Genomic DNA, 21603 nt, shown 5'->3' on the forward strand with positions numbered 1-21603 from the left:
AAGAGCAGAGGGGTAGACCCCCACCTACAAGTTCTTGGGACCCAAGTCTTACTGCCAGAGCCATTCACACATGCACAGTTCTTAACTCTGAGGACATCTGATTTATAGAGACGACAATTTAGAAAACTTATTGAGGTCTAGAAGCAGTGAAGACAAGGGTAGATCCACTAGCAAGTGAAAGATTTTTCACCCTTGCCCCAATTCCTGGTCAAAGATTGGTGAGCAACCATTCGAAGGTTAGACTGCTGGTGTGCATAAAGCCTGGGAGGCTATGTGGGCTAGAGTGGTAAAGATGGACAGAGTTGGGGGCACGTGGCTGGCTCAGTCGGTAGAGCTTGTGACATTTGGTCTCGTGCTATGAATTCGAGCCCCATACATAGTGTAGAGTTTACCTAGGATTAAAAAAAAAAAAAAAAAAAAAAAAAGATGGACAGAGTGGGACAACACAGAAAGTGTGTATCCAGACTCTTGTAGAGAGTGGTTACAGAATTGAAAGGTGGAGGCCTGAGACTCAGCTCTGGCACCACTTGTTCATTTCTTAGACCTAGGGTATGTCAAAAAAACTATTTACCATGGTGTATAACATACAGCATAGATGGAACAAATCTGAAAGCCATGAACAAAAGTTTTGGCAGTAAAGATGAAGAAGGATGAGCACAGAGAGTGAAGCAGCAGTTGACTTTCTTGTAAAGATTGGTTTATCAATGCAGAGTAGACATAAATCAAGGTTTTCTCTTACATTCCTTGGCATCATGACAGTGCAAATGCTCCTATTAACAGGGAAATTAACCTAGAGTAGAGTGGTGTCAGGGCTAAAAGCAATATTTTATGGTTAGTTTGAAATACCTCTGTGATATCGAATCTAAAGTATAGATTGCTTCAGTGTTAAATTTTAAACCCAAAAGTCAATATAAAGAGTTTCTTTGAGGAAGTGCTCTCTCTGTTGGGAATCCAAGTCTATCAATACTTAAATTTGCAATTAACACCTTTCCCATATTTCACAAGCACTCCGATCACTGGTTCTGCATGCCAGATGTATTGTTCATCCATTCGTTTTTTTCAGCACTTGTTACTGAGTGCCTTTTATATGCCAGGCACTGGAAATCTAAAGATGAATAAGATAAAATCTTTGCCTGCAAGAATTTTGCAATGTAGAAAAATGTGGGAAGGGGTAAGATAAGTACAGAAAGTTTTGTAAGTGCCCAACAGAGGTACAGACCATGTTTTGCATGGAATTGAAGGAGGGCGAATTTATATTTAGGGAGAAGAATTAAGAAGACCTCTTGGGCTGCCTGGGTGGCTTAGTTGGCTGAGTGTCCAACTTTTGATTTTGGCTCAGGTCATGATCCCTGGGTTGTGGGATGGAGCCCTGCATCGGGCGCTGTGCTGAGCATGGAGCTTGCTTCAAATTCTCTCTCTCTCCCTCTGTCTCTCTCTCCCCCCTCCCTCTCTGCCCCTCTCCCTCTGCCCCTCTCACACTCTCTGTCTCTCTCTAAAATAAAATAAATAAATAAGACTTCTTGAAGATAGGTGACATTTAACAATTTATTTATTCAAAGAAATGAGTACCTACTACCTTCCATTTGCTGTGCTAGGTATTGTGTATTCATTGGTGACTAAAATAAATGTAATCCCAGCCTTTGTGGAATTTACCAAGGCCTAGTGGGGGAAGATAAGCTTTAAAGAAAGAAACAAACAAAACAGTTAACTATGTAATTGCAAGCAAGGATGATTACTTAGAAGATTAGAATGGAAAAGAAGACGGCCTAATTTAGATTGTGTGAACTGAAAAAGCCTTTCTGAGAAAGAGACATTTATGTAGAGACTTGAAGGTAAATAGGATTTTAATTTTTAACTCTGTTAAGAGTGAAGAGATGAGCATTCAAGGCAGAAGATAAAATTGATTCATTTTAGACATGATAAATTTATTAAAGACTTAGATTTTAAAAATTAATCTTTTTATAGTCAGAATGGGAAAATGTAACTAAATAGGTAAAATTTTATTTTCCATTCCAGCCATAAACAGGTGAATTTTTTAAATCTACTTTTTCTATAATTCACAGAATGATATTAAACAGTTATTGTAATTTATAGTTCAAGTAAAATTGGAATGACTAGATAAAAAGATGAAGTAACACTATATATATATTTTTCTATTATTAGCAAAGCAAGAAAACAAAAAGTATTGCTGAAGAGCTAGAACTCTCTGTATTGAAAATCAGCCACAGTCTCAATGAACTTAAGAAAGAAGTAAGTATAGTTCGAAACCTAGCCTCTTTTAATTCTTCGCTAATTTTCATGTTGTATGGTATGTATGTGATGCATTAGTATTAGTATGTCTATGTGCCCAGAAAGTGGGTTTCCATTTGGAAGCCACCATTTAATTAGTGCCATCATTGTCGAAGCTTGTACATGGATGTTCACAGCAGCTTTATTTATAATAGCCCCAAACTGGAAACAGTCTAAATTTCTATCAACAGAGGAATCGATAAATGAATTTTGGTATAACTATAACAAATACTATTCAACAAAAAGGAACAGTATCAATACAGGTAATAATATGGGTGAATCACTAAAACATAACATGAAGAGGTCAGACATAAAGAGCGTGTGTGTGTGTGTGTGTGTGTGTGTGTGTGTGTGTGTGTATGTGTGTGTGTGTGTAATTCCATTTAGAAGAAATTCTAGAAAAGGCAATACTAATTTATAGTGACAGAAACCAGATCAGTGGCTGCCTGGGGCCAGAAGTTGGGGAGGAACTTTTTGGGGTAATGGAAATGCAGTAAATATTGATTGCAGTGGTAACCACCACCACAATATAGATGTGTTTGTTAAAACTTATCAAACAGCATCCTTGGTATATTTTGCTGCATATAAACTATAACCTTAATAAAATTGATTTTTAAAAACATTGATTTTTAAAACATTGAGATTTCCCTGCTTCCTGAATGAAAACTTGACCATCCTGTGACTTACTTGATCACTCTCAGGTAATTGCAAGTCTCTTAAAATCAGATGTTTGCCAACTATGACCAGGTTGTCTTTTGTAAATAAAATTTTGGGAGACATAGTCCTGCCTGTGTGCTTACATGTTGTCTACTGTTTTTTCACTACAACAACAGAGTTAGGTGGTTGCAGTTGAAATTGTGCCTAAAATATTTGCTACCTGACCCTTTACAGAGTGAGTTTGCCGGTTCGTGGCTTAGGTCCTGAGACACAGTCTCAGTTCAAAAATGAGAATGTTTTATCCAATATATTAATCGCTACTTTGATATTCATTTGATTGTAGGACTTAGCCCCTGTTCCCCAGCCCCACCTAGGGCTTTTGGGACAGGTGTGGTCTCTGGTCTCTTTTCATTCTCTTCACCCCCCTTTATCTAGCTTCTGTTCCTGATCTTTGCCAAGTGTGGCTCAGGGCCAGAAGAGGGAAAGTGGGGAGGTGGAAAGTTCTTTGGAACTGGCGCCTTTACAGGATGCTTTGGGCTCTGTTTCAAGCTGACTTTGTCTCTCAGGGATGCTTGAGTGTGTTCTTCAGAGCCCCTCCTGTGAGACCCTCAGCCCTTCACTGAAACTCCCATGTCACGCGGCTCCATCTACTTTGGGGGTTGCCTGGAGGTGGCACTCAGTAGGCACCTGTCCACTCTCCAAACAGAGCTTCCTTATCTCTAATTCCTTTATTCGTTTACACTTCTGCAGAGTCAAGGGTTCAAGGGAATGAAACTGGGTTTTAGAAATTACATGTATGATGATTTGTTTCACATCTTACTTGGTACTGACCTCTATTGGAACCTTCATTTTTACATCCTGTTAAACATAGAAGGATGTTGTGGGTTATTTTGGTTTAAAAAAAGTCTATCCATTTTTTTTTCCAGCCTATTCAATTTTAGCTAAATTACTGTTAAAACTTGACTATCAGTAAGAGAATAAAATCCTTTGCTGATAGACTGAGTGGCTTTCTATCAGCTTCATTTTCCTTACCTCTGAAATGGGTGTAACAACATCAACCTGGAAGAATTTTCAGAAGGAGGAAGGCAGATCATGTCTGTAGAGCTATTGTCGGTTCGTTGCACAGAGCGGAACTTCCAGTTTGTTTGTCCTTTCTCCCTTATGGTTGGTAATAAGTTATGTCTAGACCCACTTATCAGATTTACGTGATTGTGGGCAAGTCACTTGGTCCCTAAGGACCTGTTTCATAGGCTGTAAAATAAAGGGCTGGCATTAGGTATTCTCTAAGGCCCTGATGGTTAAATAGAATATTTTCAAATTCTTATGTGGCATTTAGTTTCCAAAGGAAAGTACATTTTAATGTCTTTGTTTCTGACTGTAATTATTCTCACTTGGTAGCGTGAATGCAGACTACTCTATTGTTAATTTTGTAAATGTCCTATAGTCTGAAATGACGTTGGATTACTTCCAGGAAAAAAAAAATCAATGGGCTTAGTTCAAAGTCAGATTTTCCTTAGGACAGTGTTAATAAAAATGATCTCTTCCTGGAGAACCCCAGAATAACCCATCACATCATTTTTTTTTTTTAAAGACAAAAGGCAGAATGAAAAGATTTTGGAGTTATAGGACCCAAAGATACCTGCTGAAAGTGAGCTGTGCTTAAAATCCAATCCAAGTCAAAGACAGCCTTGGGGTTTTGGTTACCCTTTGTCTGTCATTTCTCCTGTGACCCAAGAGTTGGGGAGTAAAGTTCCAGATAGAACTACAGAGAAGCTGTAACCCCCTGAGGGAAGGAGTTGTATCCTACTTGTCATGTATGTCCAGCCTCTAATACAGTGTCTGCCATGGTCTGAGCATTTAATAAAGTTGTGTTGAATACCTAACTGACTGAATCTCACATCAATACCTTTTTAAAAGTCTATGACTAACAAACACTAATCATCATGAACTGCCATTTGATTTTCCTCTTAGTACTCTGAATACCGTCCTCTTAATAAGGAACTGTTCTATTCCTAACTAACTTTTAGAGGAGCAGAAGCATTTTTTTAAGTAAGAGAAAAGCTGCGTGAGAAAGAGCTGGTTAATGGCAGGGTGAAATAGGGACCGGCCACTCTGCACGGGCCGAGCAGTCCATCTTCTACACACAGCATCACTGCCAACATTGGGGACTCAAAGATGTCGGTGTCACTCCCACCCTGGTAGAACTTACAAGCTGCCAGTGCTATACAGCTTCTACTATTACCACAAGAAACTTGGCACTTTCCTCTCAGTGGATCAAGTGAGATTGCTTTTTCGTTTTTAAATGCTTGTGAGGTGCGTGATTACAGAACCTTCTTGTTTGTTGTCTTTCTTTCATTACCCTTCACCCCCCACATCTGCAGCTTCACAGTACAGCAACTCAGCTGGCAGCAGATCTGTTAAAATACCATGCTGATCATGTGGTTCTAAAAGCATTAAAACTTACTGGAGTAGAAGGAAATTTAGAAGGTTTGGCTGAATATGCCTGTAAACTCTCTGAACAGAAAGAGCAGCTTGTTGAGGTGAGTAATAGGTTCGTTTGTTAGAATCATTATGGCTTCATGATAGTTGTACTATCATCAGGGAATATTAACAGCTTTTGGTTAACTTTATATGGGCATTTCCTCCATCTTCTTTGCAGTTTTAAAGGTATAATGTTGATCTGTTCTAACAACAGTCCGGCCTCTAAAACCAAACAAAGAATGCTGGAACCCACAGACGCACTTATTATTAATCTTGTCTTTATTCTCTCAGAGAGATTAGGCTGTGGAGTAGAGTAATGGAGATACGTTGTATGATTTGTTTGCATTTGAATCTGTGGGGTCTCAGCCGAAAGAGATGGCATACTTGAATTAGGATCATGTAAAAGGCTTTAATAAAGGAGCTATTCACAACTGCATAGACAGGGTGTGGGGGGACCATGGCAGTGCAGTAATTGGGGTTAGTGACAGTAGAGCTGGTGTTGCTCCCTGGCCCAAATTAACAGGGGGAATGAGTGGTTCCTGGAGGCTGGACGGACACAGAGTCTTCCAGAAAGCTACCTTGAGAGGTTCGATTTCAGGACTAGACACAGAAACAGGCCGAGGCAACCTTGCAAGGAAAGAGCGGGAGAGTAAAGGCTCTTACTCCTTTCATTCCTGCTGGTCTATTGCTGGGGCTTCCCGTTGGCCAAACATAGCTGTAGACCACATATGTCAGTGTCATAAGTTTAAAGTGTACACCATAATGATTTCATATATGTATACATTATGAAATGATCACCACAGTAAATTTACTTAACATCTGTCACCTCAGATAGTTACAGAAAATTCTTCCTTGTGATGGGAACTTCTAAGATCTTAGCAACTTTCAAATACACAAAACAGTACTTTTAACTATAGACTTATATATTATATCCCCAGAACTTATTTATCTTATAGCTGGAGATTTGTACCTTTTGATCACCTTCACTTAATTTTCCCCACCCCAGTGCTGTTATGTTTATAAACCAAATATTATGACTGTAAACAAAGTCGGCATTTATAGGAATCCTGCAGCAATTTTTTTAGTGGAAAAAATGCTTTGTGTCTTAAGTCTCAAGATTTGCAATAATTTTCTCTGATAAAGGTTCTCACTGCATCAGCCTTGCCTAATCCAGTGTTATCTCCAGTGAAAGATGTGTTAATTAATTGACCCCGAGGAGAAGTGTTGTTTCTTGGTAGATATAACGTATAGCTTGACAGAGTGTAGCTGAGGGATCTTGGGCAAGTCACTACTCTAAGTTTCTTCATACATACAATGTGTGGGTACTTACTACGAGATCCTTTCAAAGATTCGCCCCGGTTCTAGTATTCTGTTCCCACTTGCCATTATCAGATAAGAAATAGAGACAAAAAGACAATATGCTCTACCCTTATTGGTTCCTGCTTTATTCCTAGAAAATTTATTGGTAACCAATATAGTGTTATAATAATCTTCTCAGTAATGTACAACTTGATTTTTAATAAGATTTAATTTAATAAGGTTTTAATAAGTTTATGTGTAAGGCTTTGTTTTCTTTCCTAATTATAAAATGAAAGCCTGTATTGTGAAGAATGAGAATGTGGAAGCTGAACTATCGAAATGTTTTCTCGTAGGCCTGTCGATTGTTGCGTCATATATCTGGGACAGAACCTCTTGAAATAACCTGTGTACACGCAGAGGAGACATTTCAGGTGACTGGCCAACAGGTATGATTAATAGCAGATCATTGTTTTATATTATGTCTTGTCTGAGTGTCATAACAAATGTTGTGGAAGGAAGATGTGCATGGTTCTGCATAACTAGAAGCCAAATCTATTGAGAGTAACGAAGGTAATGGAGTTTTCATAGATAGTGTGCCTGAACAGAGATTACATTGCCTTGGGTTAGCTACTTATCTGCAAAACTGGAGATCGGCCCATTTAATTGATGTCCTAGTTTATATTTATTTTCAAGAAGCTGTTTACAATGAAGGTTGTTACGACACATTTGAAAAGTAAGTTACCGGGGCGACTGTGGCTCACTCATTTGGCGGAGAGTGTGGCTCTTGGTCTCAGGGTTGTGGGTTCAAGCCCTGCATCGAGTGTAGAGATTACTTAAAAAAATAAAATCTTTTAGGGGTGACTGGATGGCTCAGTTAGTTAAGCATCCAACTTCGACTCAGGTCATGATATCACAGTCCGTGAGTTCGAGCCCCACGTCGGGTTCTGTGCTGACAGCTCAGAGCCTGGAGCCTGCTTAGATTCTGTGTTTCCCTTTCTCTCTGCCTCTTCCCCACTCATACTCTGTCTCTGTCTCTCACTCTCAAAAATAAATAAACATTAAAAAATAAAATCTTTTAAAGAAGTAAGTTACTGTTATGGACCAAGCCATAAAATTATTTATGTGTTTTGACCTAGGATTCCTAGGACATAAGCAAATTAGAAAAACAAAAACTAAAGCAATGTTACAGCATTACGTACAATAAGATCCAGTTGGAAGCAAAGTAACTATCTGAAATACAAATAATACATTTGAAAAGGCAAATAATACATTTGAAAAGGCAAATAATACATTTGCTGAAAAGGCAAATAATACATTATGACCTTAAAATAATAATTATGACAACTAGAATTAGCAACATTTAAAAGTGTTTTGTTAAAATGTTAGATGATAAAAGCAGGATACAGATTTGTATACTTACTATAATCCTGCTATGAAAATGTTCATAGGAATATGTGGAAATGAAAGTTCTTGTGCTTGTTTGGAAGAGTTGGGAATTATTTTTTTCTGACTTTTCTGAAATATTTCTTTGTGTTTATAATTTCCAAGAGGCTTTTTAAAAATTGATACCCCATTTAATACTGTCCCTGTCAAGTTAAAGAGAAAAGTGAGGGCCAGAACTTCATTTCTTTTTTAGGTCTAAGTTCTAAAATACAATTTACCAGGAGTTCTTATTTCATTTATCATGGTCAACCAAGGACTTACTCCTAACTCCTGTGTTTGATGGTAGATGTAGAGCCCTTGGATTTATAGTTGAGAACAGTGCAAGTGACTTAGAGACAGTGGTGACGTGTGTCCTCTAGCAGAACCGTGATGAATGGACATTAGAAGGACAATAAGCTTCCCTGTAGAGGATAGTGTCAAAGGCTTATTATGGAAGCAGGAACTACATGAGTGACCCTTAGCAATGATCATCAGCTGAACATTTTATTATAACCAGAGGATCTCTGTTTATTAGGAAAAACCAAGGCTTTAATATTTGCTTGTCCACTTGAGATTCATCCTGCTCACCTTGGCTATAAATGTATTTCAGTGGAATTGAAAGTTTTGACTCTCCTGCCATGTGCCGTCAGCTCTTGTTACCCTCAAGCCCTGCTTGCTACTTAGCTGTAATTCTCTGCTTACTGTTTTTACTGCAGCAGGAATATCAGGGACCACTGTACCTTCTTCCGCAGGGCAGTGATCGAGCCTGTTGTCAACTTCTATGACTTGAGAAGTCTTTTTCTTCCCACAGCCTCAGCTTTTACTCCTAGTCTTTGCTATCTGTTTCACAAAGGGATCATGTAAAGAATTAGAGCATGTGTCTGGGATCGTTTGTATTTATTTCTGGACATCTCTACTTTAGCCATGTCATTTTTATAGTTCTTTTAAAATGTTAGATCCTAGCGGTGTCTGGATGGCTCAGTCAGTTGAGCGTCTGACTCTTTAAAAATTTTTTTTAATATTTATTTATTTTTGAGAGAGAAAGAGAGAGAGACAGAGCGTGGGTTGCGGGGGGAATGCACAGAGAGAGAGGGAGACAAAGAATCTGAAGCAGGCTCTAAGCTGTCAGCGTATAGCCTGATGAGGGGCTTGAACCCACGAGCCTCGAGATCATGACCTGAGCTGATGTCAAATGCTTAACCAACTGAGCCACCCAGGTGCCCTGAGCATCTGACTCTTGATTCCAGCTCAGGTCATGCTCCCAGGGTTGTAGGATTGGGCTCCACACTGAGTGTGGAGCCTGCTTAAGATTCTCTCCACCCCCTATTCTCTTTCTCCCTCTGCCCCTCTCCCTCCCTCTCTCCCTCTCTCTCTCTCTCTCTCTCTAATTAAAAAAAATACACACACACACACACATATATATGTGTGTATATATTTATACATATATATATATACACATATATACATATACATGTATGTATATATGTATATGTATATATGTGTATATATATATATATATATATATATATATATATATATATATATATATATATATATATATATAGTGCCCTGGTCAAGAGGGCACTCCTGCTGAAATCTAGCCCGTGGTTCTCTGGCAAGCCCATGTACCCACCTTCCCTGAAGATGGGGAACCTTGTTGTGCTCCTGAAGCTGCCACCTACTTGTCAAGCCCTGTGCCCGTGGGACTGTGCCAAACCAGGAGGAGCTTGTAGCTCTATTTCCCTTAGAGGGAGCATGGCATGGATCATATCAGTCTTCTGAAAGCTCTTCAGTGACTTCCTATCTCACAGTAAAGTCCAGTCCTTACTGTGTATGTTCCTCATCACATGGCCACTGGTGACCTTCCTGTTTTTCATGTCAGTCTAGTCACACTGGCCTGCTGGCTGTTCCCTGAACATACTAGAAGTGTTCCCAGCTCATCCCAAATGACTCGCCCTAGATTCCCTCACGGCCTCCTTGACTTCTTCAGTTCTTTGTTTTTACATGCCTCCTTTTCGGTGACCTTCTAACACCCTCTATCTCTCTTACCCTTTATTGTCATGCATACAATTTATCATCGCTGAAATATCTTAACACTTACTTGTATGTTTTTTATTGTCTGTCTCCCTCATAATGTGAGCCCCATGAAGACAGACAAATTTATCCGTTTCATTCACAGCTGTTTCCCCAGCTCCTGGAACATGGGTACAGTACCTGGCACATAGTAGGTGAATGAATAGCCATGTATTAGTTACTTGGTATCTCTGAGCCTCTGTTTCTCTAGCTGTATAACGGGAATAATGTGTATTTGGGAAGGATAGCCAGTATTCTGTTTGTGTGTTTCTGAAGATCAATACTAATGTATATCAAGCACCTAAAAGAGCATCTCAAGAACATACCTGCCACGTACTCATAGGTGTGTGTATACGTTACTACGACTGCCACTACCAGTAATACTACCCACCTGCCGCTGCTGCCGCTGCCATTATTACTACTACTGTCATCATCACTATTACTACCCCTACCGCTCCTGATACCAGTGCTGCTGCTGCCACCATTACCACTACCCCTGTGACTGTTGTTGCTGCCACGACTACTCCCCCATCTCTTGTACCTACAGTGCACAGTCCACTCTTTGTAGTCTGTGTAGATAACTCTTTGAATTCTGCGATGGAAGCAACTTCGTTGACCCAGTTTTCCTGAAATAAAGGTCACTGCTCCCTGAATAAATGCTTGTGTAGAATCGTGCATCCTATTTATTTGTGGATCAGCTTAGAAGAAACAGTGAGTTTTGTTCTGTGGGTCTCCACATTGGCCAACATGGAGCTTACGTGTGGAAATCATTTCATAGTTGTTTGTTGAGTTGAACAGCACAGACTTAAGTTTGGTCTCCAGCATGATTCTAAGAACTAAGAGTCTGAAATGCACACCTGTGTCTGTTGTGTTTCATTAGATAATTTCTGCTGCTGAAACATTGACATTGCATCCGTCTAGTAAAATTGCTAAAGAAAACCTAGATGTCTTTTGTGAAGCGTGGGAATCCCAAATTAGTGACATATCAACACTGCTAAGAGAAATCAATGATGTTTTCGAAGGAAGACGAGGTGAGAAACTATCCACATATTTAAACACATTATTATTGTAATTAATTCTGTTAGTTTTTTAATGTCAAACCTCAGTTACAAGATGAATTATCTTGTTATCACCCAATGGGTTATTTTTATAGTAACATATAAAAAATTTCCCACAGAAAAATTGGGACGGTGTTGTCTGTCCTTCATTATAGCATCTAAGCAGTATAATTTATTGTACAACAGTGTTGTAGATTTCATTGAAATGTTAATATTCTAGTTTTCTGATTGAAATCCAGTCATTTTATATTTTATCTAAATTGTTTTTTAGTTTTAGTATAAAAGCTCTTCTGTAATACAGTTATTCTCTGATTTAATTCTACTAACTTCATAATGAAATGAATGTAGTTATTTGATTTTTGAATTGCTTTCCTTCCACTTGGATGGAATCTCTTTCTCTGATGACTGCATAATCTTGGAATATTTCCTGTGGTGGGTAAGTTCATTGGTATTTCTACAACATGTAGAATAGCACTGCACAATGTATAGGAAGGCATCCTCTTTATTCTAATATCAACTGGGAGTTTTGTTTCTTTCCCATTGTATGGTGTATCCTCTTATGTTTATGTCTTGTCATGTACTTTTTTCCCTTTGAATGGCTTCTGTTAGTGTCAAGCATGCTTGTTTTTTTTTTTTTTAATAAAATGTCATTTAAGTCACAGTAACATCAAATTACATACTTATTTTTATTGAGTTGCACATTTAAACATTTCATATTTTAAAAAATATGTATTTAGGATAATTGCTGATTTGTTTTTAAAAATCAGGAAATGATAGACTTTGTAAATAGAGTGTAATTTGTAAAGTATAATAAATGTTTGCCATGCTTCTACATTTAAAGATTTCTGTGATAGTCTAAATGGCTTATCATTTTGATGCTTTTATAAAGCATTAATAGGCACATGGATTTTTATGTGAGGCAAGTTTCATATATTAACAGGTAACGTGATATAATTGATCCACATTGAAAGAGGAATGATAATTTAGGCATAGGACTTGTTTAGGAAACGAAGAAAAGTGGCTTCCCTGCCCTTCTCAGCACTAGCATCCGCTACAGATAGCCAGAGTTGAAACAGGAAAATCCTACACTTATTTTTGGACTCCACAGTCAATTATGGTTTCTTTTCCTCTTAAGCTGGATGTTATGTAAACAGTTTCTTCTTTAGATGTGGGTAACCTGTCCTTGGAAAACCTTAACTTCCTTAGGGCTGAACAGAAATTCTTCTTTAGGTGGGAAATTCTGTTGCCTTTAATCAATACTCCATCCATTGTTTACTGGTAAAGTATCTTGTTGTTCAGAAGGATCCTTATGTGGAATTAATTGAGATAGAGTTGGTTGATTTCTTGTACTGCCTTTCTTTGTCCTGACTTTTATCACTAAACTCATAAGAATAGCTTTTCTGACAAAGAAGTCCAGTTCTGGGTTAGCCATTATTGGCTGGACTGAGTCCAGTGTCACAGTGTTGTTTTTCCTGTGCTGTACGGTTATTATGACAAGCCTGCCTGTTACCTTGCACCTGTCCACTGCTTCCCTAAAAGGACAGAGTGTATTCTTCAGATCCTCATTTCTCTCTGCTACTGTTGTAACTCACGTTACAGCTATTATTGAAAAGCCTTTGCCGTATTCTAGCAACCTTTGTAATGCTCTGAATATCTTGACTCTCATTACTAGAAAAATTATCAGATATGTTCCAAGTATCGTTTCACCAACCAATTAAGTAGCACACAACATGGTAAGCAATGAGAAGAGACTTTAGTGTTCTCATACTTGAAGTCAGTCTCAGAGCTAGGTCATTGTCCCCCTTACCGTGAGACACTCAAATTGCACAATAGGGCCTCCTGGGATTGTTTTAAGAACTCAAAAATCAATACTTGCCTTACTGCCTTTCTATCTTCATCCATTTCTGCCTTCTTACCCAAACCTCCTGGGAAGCCATGGTCTTCTTTTTGGAAGGGACCCAATCGGGAAGATTCTACTTTCCCTTAGTGCTGAATATGTAATTACAGCATTTAGAATTTGAGCTTATTCTAGGTACCTAAATGTGAAAAGGACACTTCTCTCATAGTCTGTAGACTCTACCTCTCCTTTAAGGAAGCTGAATTTCTCTTGTTCTGTTTGAACCATCTTAGAATTAATATGACTGGGCTTCAGGTTATAGGGATGCACCTAGCAGCCCTGTTCCATAGCTCTGCACTTACCATGTCACTTGGCAGATTGGATACATAAGGTGCTGTTCAGTGAAATAGGGAGCATAGAAGGGGGAACAATATGAGCTTGTCTGGGGGACATGGAGTTCGAATCAAGGCAGTGGTCCATCAGACAAGAGATAATGAGGTGATAATAATAGAAATGGAGATAGATAAGAGGACTGATTTAAGAAAAACTTTATAAGTAATATTGGTAGGATTTGGTGATTAATTGAATGCAGAGACGAGGGAAAGTTTGAGGATGACAACTGGGTTTGGATTAGAATACCCCAGTCCTACTCCTGTGGTGACCTAATAATCGCCTTTCCTTCAGTACTTAGCCATTCATTTTAAGTGGGTCTGGGGATGTGGTCATTCTGGTCATGCCACGTAGAACTCCTTCCAGAATCAAAAGAGCTAATTGTAGGAACTTCTAATAGGGAATAACATAGCCCATCTCTAGTGAAATAATGAGGCTTTTCTGTCCTTGGGATATTAGCTTTAGTTTGTAGAGATGCAGAAAAGTTCTGGGTATTGAAAATGAGAGCAGCATTTCTCAATTAGGTTTTCAAAAGAAATCATTTTGGTACTCCCACAAGATGAGAGGGGCTTTTGAGCTGAATTGTGAACTTCGTTTATCTGGAGGTTAAAATGAGAAGTAAAGACAACAGCTGTCGTGTTGATTTAGGTATTGTTGGTATTTAGGTATTTAGGTTGATTTAGGTATTATTGTTTGATTTAGGTCGTGTTGATTTAGTATTAAACTTACAATACCCCTGTGAAAACAGTTCTTTGAAAACCATTTTATAAATCAAACATTAAGTATGTTTTCCCCATAAACATTCCTGTTTTTCCAGTGACTTCTAATGTTTGCATTCGGAAGATAAAAATTGTTTTGTCTAATGTTTTCATCAGAGATACAAATTGCTTATGCCACTTCTTTAATTTGATGTAATAGCTAAACATAACTGAGTCAATACATTTGCTCTGCTTAGAATCAATGGCAATAATTAGACTTGTATGGAAAAAACAACTATAAAGTTAATATAAAATGATTCAGATTAATGATTTTTGGTATCTTTATTATCTTTTTTCTTTTTTTTTTCTTTTTTTTTTTTTTTTTTTTGTATTATTATCAACTTAACTTGGCTTATATTGGAACTGGGGGAATGAGGGACAACCTTACCTGAATAGCATTATGGGGAAAAACTATTTGAAGAATGGTCAGTTTTGCAATTTTCCTCAAATATGCAAACCATTCTTAGTCCAACTGAATGATGGAAATAGGAAGCAAAACAAATACCTATAAGACACCCTCAGGGACTGGAAGTGCCAGTTAATTAATTGGTGAATAGCAAACCAGATTATATAAAGGCTCTTTGTTTCATTGCATTTATTTCTCCGTGCCTTCTGGTTTCTTTAACTCTGTTGTTTCTTGGAGAGATAAGAGATTAATATAGTTCGCTTTTTTTTCCTCTTGGAGAGTAAAGGTGAACATTTCAGGGATATGGGCACTATGGAGGAGCATAAGAGTAGATAATAATACAAGACTGCTCACACCTAAGCTAATTATGTTAAGTAATGATTATGCTTATTTCTGTAGCTTATTAAGACCACTTTTTTAGGGATATTATGGACAGGATTTGGACTTTGAATTAAGATAAATGGTGAATTTTGAGGTTCTAAATGACTTAAAGTCTTCTATTCACACCTAATTCAGGCACTTTTTATATCAGGGCGGGGCGAAAAGGCATGGAATAATGTCTTCTTTAAGTTTTATTTCTCTCTCTCAATTCTGAGAACAGAACACCATTAATAAAATTCCCTTACAATTCTGATATTACAAACAAATTATTTGAATCATAAAACATATCCTAAGTACCAATGGCTGACCCATAAGGACAGTTCGTTTTCTAGATCAGCACTGTCCAATAGAAGTATAACGTGAGCCACATATGTAATTTAAAATTTTATAGGAGGCACATGAAAATTTTCAAAAGAATCCGGTGAAATTCATTTTAATATTTTTTATTTAATCCAATGTGTCCAAAATACTGTTTCAGTTTATAATCAGTACTTAAAAAGTATTAATGAGGTCTTTTACATTTTCTCCCATTATATTAAGTCTTCAAAATCCAATATGTATTTTATTTAGTTTTTAAAATATTTTTGAGAGAGCGAGGGTGTGCATGAGAGTGGGGGAGGGGTGGAGAGAGAGGGAGACAGAGGATCCAGTGCAGAGCCTGATGCAGGGCTTGAACTCACACACCGTGCGGTCATGACCTGAGCTGAAGTCAGACACTTAACCGACTGAGCCACCCAGATGCCCCTTCAATATGTATTTTATATTTTAAAGCACATCTCCTTTGAGACTGGTCATATTTCAGTTGCTCACTAGTCACATGGCCAGTGGATTCCATATTCAACAGCACAGTTCCAGATGAAGATGTAAATATGTTATGAGCAGGCTCACCTTGTTCATGTAACAGTTGTTCTATAAGAAAGTGTGTGACTTAGTACTCTGACACTGTATTTACTTTTATTAGGTGAAACTATATGAAATTGCTATTTTTGTATTTCAAAGTGGTTGAATATCAGCAATTTCACATGGTTCTACCTAATATATTACAGCTGAACAAAACTTCATTCCTTGAAATCAGGAAGTAATTACTGTTCAAATCTTATAAATTCTTTCCTCAGATATAACAAACTAAGCTTAAAAAAAAAAAACTACCATCTATTGCAATCTGACTTTATACATGATCCAGAAGTTTGAAAGAGGAAAGCACAGGGATGAAGCGGGCATTATACAGTACCTTACTTTCTATAGTTTCTGTGCTTCCTGCCATGTGTTAATTCACAGCGAAGAGACTGTTATTTGGTTTATTTCATCTTCCTATCTTATGCACTAGAGTTGCTCTCTGACTAGAGGAATACTTTATGAAGTGAGCTGTAAATGATTTGCTTTGATGCTCGCAGAAAAGCAAGTAAGCACTGATAACTCATACTGAGAAAAGAAGAATCTGGTTTCATTAGAGGCAAGCTACTGTAAAAGATTTCACTGTGAATGAAACTTGTTGTCAATTTAAGTAATTATCACTGAGATATTTTGCCTTTCTGCCATTACATTGGGGGAGGTAGAGATTGTCCAACCAGGTACCTTAGGGATACAACTGTTGACAATCTTCATGTTCACCAATCAAATTACAATTTTGTTTCTGAGACACATTTAATTAATAGACTAAATTATCAAAACTAATGTGCTAGCATTCCTATTTAATATTTTAAAAATTAAATGTGAATAATAGAAAATATGCTAATAGAAAATTTGTTTTAAGTTGTATGTGTTATTTGTAGGAGAGAAGTATGGCTACCTTTCACTTCCAAGGCCAATGGTAAGTAGAAGAGTCTTGTACATTTTGGAATGTTTTATTCAAAATTCGAATTGTATATTTGAAACTGATGCGTCTGACTGCGTTCCAAAATAGCGTCCACTAGGTGGCCCGCTTGGTTACATGCATTAAGATGGTTTCTGTACCTTTTCAGGCGTTCCCTTTCAGTCTTCATTAAACACTCTAATAAAAATAACTTGTAAAAGTAAAAAATGATGAAAACACAACCAAATTTAAAAGAATGAGACAGGGTGTAAAATTCTAAATAAAATCTAAAAACTTGCAGGGCATTCTTTTTTAAATGCTTTATCAGTTGCGTTTTAGTCTATCAGACTAAGGAGGAAGACGCACATGATGTGACTGTACAAGGAAGGGCCAGAGATCACAGATGATCTGTATTTTCCAGTGAACATAAGAGGCAGCTTCTATTTGTACATGTGTGCAACTTTATGGTTTCTCTGTTTTCATTTTCTGTCCCATTTCTTCTATAGTAAGCAGCATTAGAAAATCTCAAAAGGGCTATGTTAAACGAGCAAGTATAAACCATGAGACAGAAAACAAAAGGGAAAAGTTAAGGCTCTTGAGTGCTCTGCAGTGAAACTCCTGACAGAATAGCTGGTCAGAAGGATCAAGTCATGGTAATAATAAGAGAAACAAAAAATGAGGAGGTACACATATGCCTCAAAAGTATTGGTTGATGATCTTTTTCTTTAGCTAAGGGGGTTAGGGTATTTTGTTTTATTCTGTTATAATTTATACTTTGTGTACATCTACTCAATGTGTGTGTGTGTGTGTGTGTGTGTGTGTGTGTGTGTGTGTGTGTTTATAGTTTAAGTATATGTTAAAAGAAAAAAGAAAAGGGCTCCCAGCCTCTCCTGCACCTTTCTGTTCACTAGCCCCAGCCATTGTGGCCCAACTAGGGGAGCTCCTACCAGACCTCAGAGTGGGGGAATGGCCGACCTAGGCTGCTGTCTCCTAAGAGCTTCTGCATATATGTTACAAAGAAACATTGCTATTGGTGGTGGTTTCTACTTATGTAAATAGGCATCTGTGGGCTAGCCTGATAACCTAAGTACAATATTTTCACCTTAGGGGAACTATATTCTGAGTTCCATATAGCTCACATAGACAAAATTACCATTTCAAAAATAGTGGCCCAGCAAACATGTTGATTGAAATATGAAGTGCTAAATTCTAAGTATAATCTCCTATAGGACCTGGGGTAAAGGATTAAGAACTGGGATGTCAATGGCACTTGGGGGCCAAAATTAGCCCTCATAGGACAAATTGGTTAAAGGAACTGAACTCCAGAATCATAACAATAGGAGTATATGGAAAACTACATATAGTGGCTAAGTTTATGACATCATTTCATAAGAATAACTCAACAGAGGGGCCAGGAATGTTTGGAGATATAATACCTGGACTCTGACAAGGTGCACAGGTCCTTAAGTCCTTCTGGGGCATGATCTGCTTTCCCTGGCCTCGGCTTTCTAACTAACTACCTATTCAAAGCTGAACCCACATGCTAGGAGAGCGTTTGCAATTAGTTTGTTTCAACGTGCTTTAATGTAGCTTAAGTTTGTTCTGAAAATGTTCAAATTAAAATTTTATTACAGGTACTTTGTTATTCTTTCTATTACTACTGTATTTCCTCACCATAACTGTACTGTTTTTTAAGATGTCTTAATCTTTTCATTGTCACAGAAGAATAATGCAAACCTGAAATCATTAAAGGCAGACAAGCCTGACTCTGAGGTAAGACCTTTTCCTTTTAACAGTCTTACTTCTAAACTTCCATTTACATTAATAATGACAATATTGTGGTGATGAAAACGTGTATTTTATAGGAGCAAGCCAAGATAGCAAAGCTTGGACTTAAGCTGGGTTTGCTTACCTCTGATGCCAACTGTGAGATCAAGAAATGGGAGGATCAGGAAAATGAGATTGTTCGAAATGGGCGGAACATGTCCAGTATGGCCTATTCTCTATATTTATTTACTAGGTAAATATAGTGATGTTTTGATCCTTTTAAATCAATTTGATAGTATCCGGTGTAAAGAAAAACTCATGTTAAATCATTGACAGGTTAAAGTCAACTTCCAATATATGGTTAAAAAAAGACCATAAGTTCTTATAATTAAGTGAATGCAACAAGAAGGCATTTATTTAATTAGGATTTAGAAGATATCCTCTTTCAGGTTTGTGTCCTTTTCATAATTTTGAAATAATTTTGCATTCTGCTTTTTGTCATTCTATGTATCTGTTTCTCCTAGCCAGCATCAATAAGTTTAGAAAACCTGCCTTTTAACTCTTTATGTAAGTGACTGGTACTTGATTAGATAATACAGATCAAAGACTCCAACCATGAGGCCTACCACCTCAATGGGGGGCCAAATCTCCAGGAATCAGTATTCATAGCAGAGTATTTCCCTAACTTCACTGTTACAAGGCCTACCTTCTCTGTCTTGTCCACATTATAAGAGTCTTGATCACATGCCTCATTCAAGTCCATGTTGATCACATTCCACAATCTTCCACAACAAGCTATACATATGGTATAGTAATTTATGTTGCTAAACATTCATCAGTTATCTGGTCAATCTGTTCTAGAATTTTCTCAAAAATGACTTCAAACTTTTCATTAACTTTCTGAAATCTGTCTTTTTTATTTTTAGAAACCTGAAAAATATTTGGGTCTTCTACTCATTTTGATTTTGAAAATATTATCAGCAGTGGGCCACATCTATAAGTTGTTACAGTATTCTGGAATGTAATCCATTTGGTCTGGAGTCTTAAGCTCAATTAAAATAGGATCTCCACTACTCTATGGACACTGGGGTTCAATAAACAGCACCCTTTTTCCCACCCAAGTTCTGAACAAAATGAAAACATAAGCAAAAGAATGGCAGATAGGGGCCAGTAACATTTATATTGATAAAGCTATTATTGGATAATGTCGTTTATGTCCACAAGCAAGTAGCTTTTAAAATGATCTCTAGAATTAAGAAATTGTACTTCGTAGGGACAGAATGTGTCTCTGAACACCTGGAAGAGCAGGTGTCTCCCAAAGGCATCTTTACTTCCAAGAGAAAAAGGAGAAAGGAGAGGGCTACATGTCCAACTTATTTTTGCAAAGTCACCAAAAAACTGAAAAGTCCACACACTTCTACAGGATGGAATAAGTGGGAGAGCTGAGAGAAATGAGGGATGTTGTGCTAGTGAAGATTCCTTTGCATGGAAGGAAGATCAGAGTGAGGAAGAAACATTCATTTGCCTGTTGATGAGATCTTCTAGCTTTTCAAGATAGAGTATTCTGGAGGGTGAGGGAGAAATGATAGGAGTTGAGTAATTTTGCCTCTGTTTAGCAGTCATCTGTTAATACTTTACTGTACTTTCCAGCTTTGGTGACCTTTCCTCTTTGGTGGTTTCCTTCTTTTGTTCTTGTTTTTAGCAAGCTTCTCCTGGGATTGAGTCTTCCTAGCACAATTATGGCCTTTTTTTCTTAGTTCCTGTCTTTCAAAAATCAGATGAGTCAAGTGTGCAGAAGAAAGTACAATGGAACTCCTTCGTTTGCCCGCACCAAATGTGCACAGATTAGCAGAGATAACAAAGATCTTGACATTTGGCTGCAATCATGCTAGTTTCCTCATGGTGATAAAAATCAGCAGATCTTTAAACAAAATCTTTTTTTTTTTTTTTGATTGGTGAAAACTAGAGAAATATCTTTACTAAGTGAATGTAGTTTGACACATAAAATCATCCTAAACAGAGAATTCATCAGAATTTTTTTACAGGTTTTATGTATGTATGTATGTATGTTTTGAGAGAGAGAGAAAACATGCTTGTAAGCTAGGAGGGACAGAGGGAGAGAGAGGGAGAAAATTTTAGGCAGGCTTCACGCTCAGCACAGGGCCAGATGTGGAGCTCAGTCTCGCGACCATGAGATTATGACCTGAGCCAAAATTAAAAGAGTCGGATGCTCAACCGACTGAGCCACTCAGGTGGCTCCTTTGTTAAGTTTTTAACTGTCTCTTTTAGTTCTTGTTTCTTGTTTCAGGATATTTCAGGATGATATGGTCAGCACTTTTTTGTTTCAGAGTGAGGATAGTGTATGACATGCATCCCATAGAGAGAGGGAAGCATGAGTGGCTGCATTATGAGGGGTGGGGATCACTAAAGCTCTGTGGAATGGGACTTGTTACTAGATGTAGTGATTGCACAGGAATGCTGAGTTGAGGGAAAAAAATGGGTTTTCCATAGTGGGTGACACCTGGTGCCATTTGACACATCTTGGTGATTTATCTGTGGTCAAATCTCATACTGGCTTTGCTTTCTGCCCACACACTCAGTGTATCTGTCTTTCCCCAACAAATTTTGGTTTTGTTTTGTTTTCCCTTAATACCTGTGGTTTACCGACCTCATGTAGTTGCTTGTTTCTGAGACTCACCTGTTAGCCTTCACAGGATCCAGTTTTACAGTTTTCCTGGGTAGTTTTATAGCTTTTCCTCAGGCTATTGTTATCTTAACAATTTACAGAATTTCTTAGTAATTTATAGATGATTATTCATATTTCTTGATGATTTTAAAGGTTTTATTTTTAAGTAATCTCTACACTCAATATGGGGCTCGAATTTACAATCCCAAGATCGAGAGTTGCATACTCTACCAACTCAGCCAGCCAGGCACCCCTCTTTCTTGATAATTTATATATTTAAGATTTTTTGGTACCTTACAGTTTAAAA

General features: G+C 37.7%; 1 protein-coding gene across 1 annotated transcript in view; it reads left to right on the forward strand.

Annotated features, from left to right (window-relative positions):
- Positions 1–21603, forward strand: part of CTNNAL1 (catenin alpha like 1) — a 62606-nt gene that overhangs the window by 35749 nt on the left and 5254 nt on the right. Inside the window, exons 8-14 of the mRNA XM_058694645.1 lie at positions 2164–2250; positions 5328–5486; positions 7080–7172; positions 11102–11252; positions 16824–16861; positions 18566–18616; positions 18709–18863. Coding sequence (XP_058550628.1) covers positions 2164–2250; positions 5328–5486; positions 7080–7172; positions 11102–11252; positions 16824–16861; positions 18566–18616; positions 18709–18863 — 734 coding nt within the window. The remainder of the gene's footprint in view (positions 1–2163; positions 2251–5327; positions 5487–7079; positions 7173–11101; positions 11253–16823; positions 16862–18565; positions 18617–18708; positions 18864–21603) is intronic.

Source organism: Neofelis nebulosa, chromosome 12, assembly GCF_028018385.1.
Source record: "Neofelis nebulosa isolate mNeoNeb1 chromosome 12, mNeoNeb1.pri, whole genome shotgun sequence".
Lineage (NCBI taxonomy): Eukaryota > Metazoa > Chordata > Mammalia > Carnivora > Felidae > Neofelis > Neofelis nebulosa.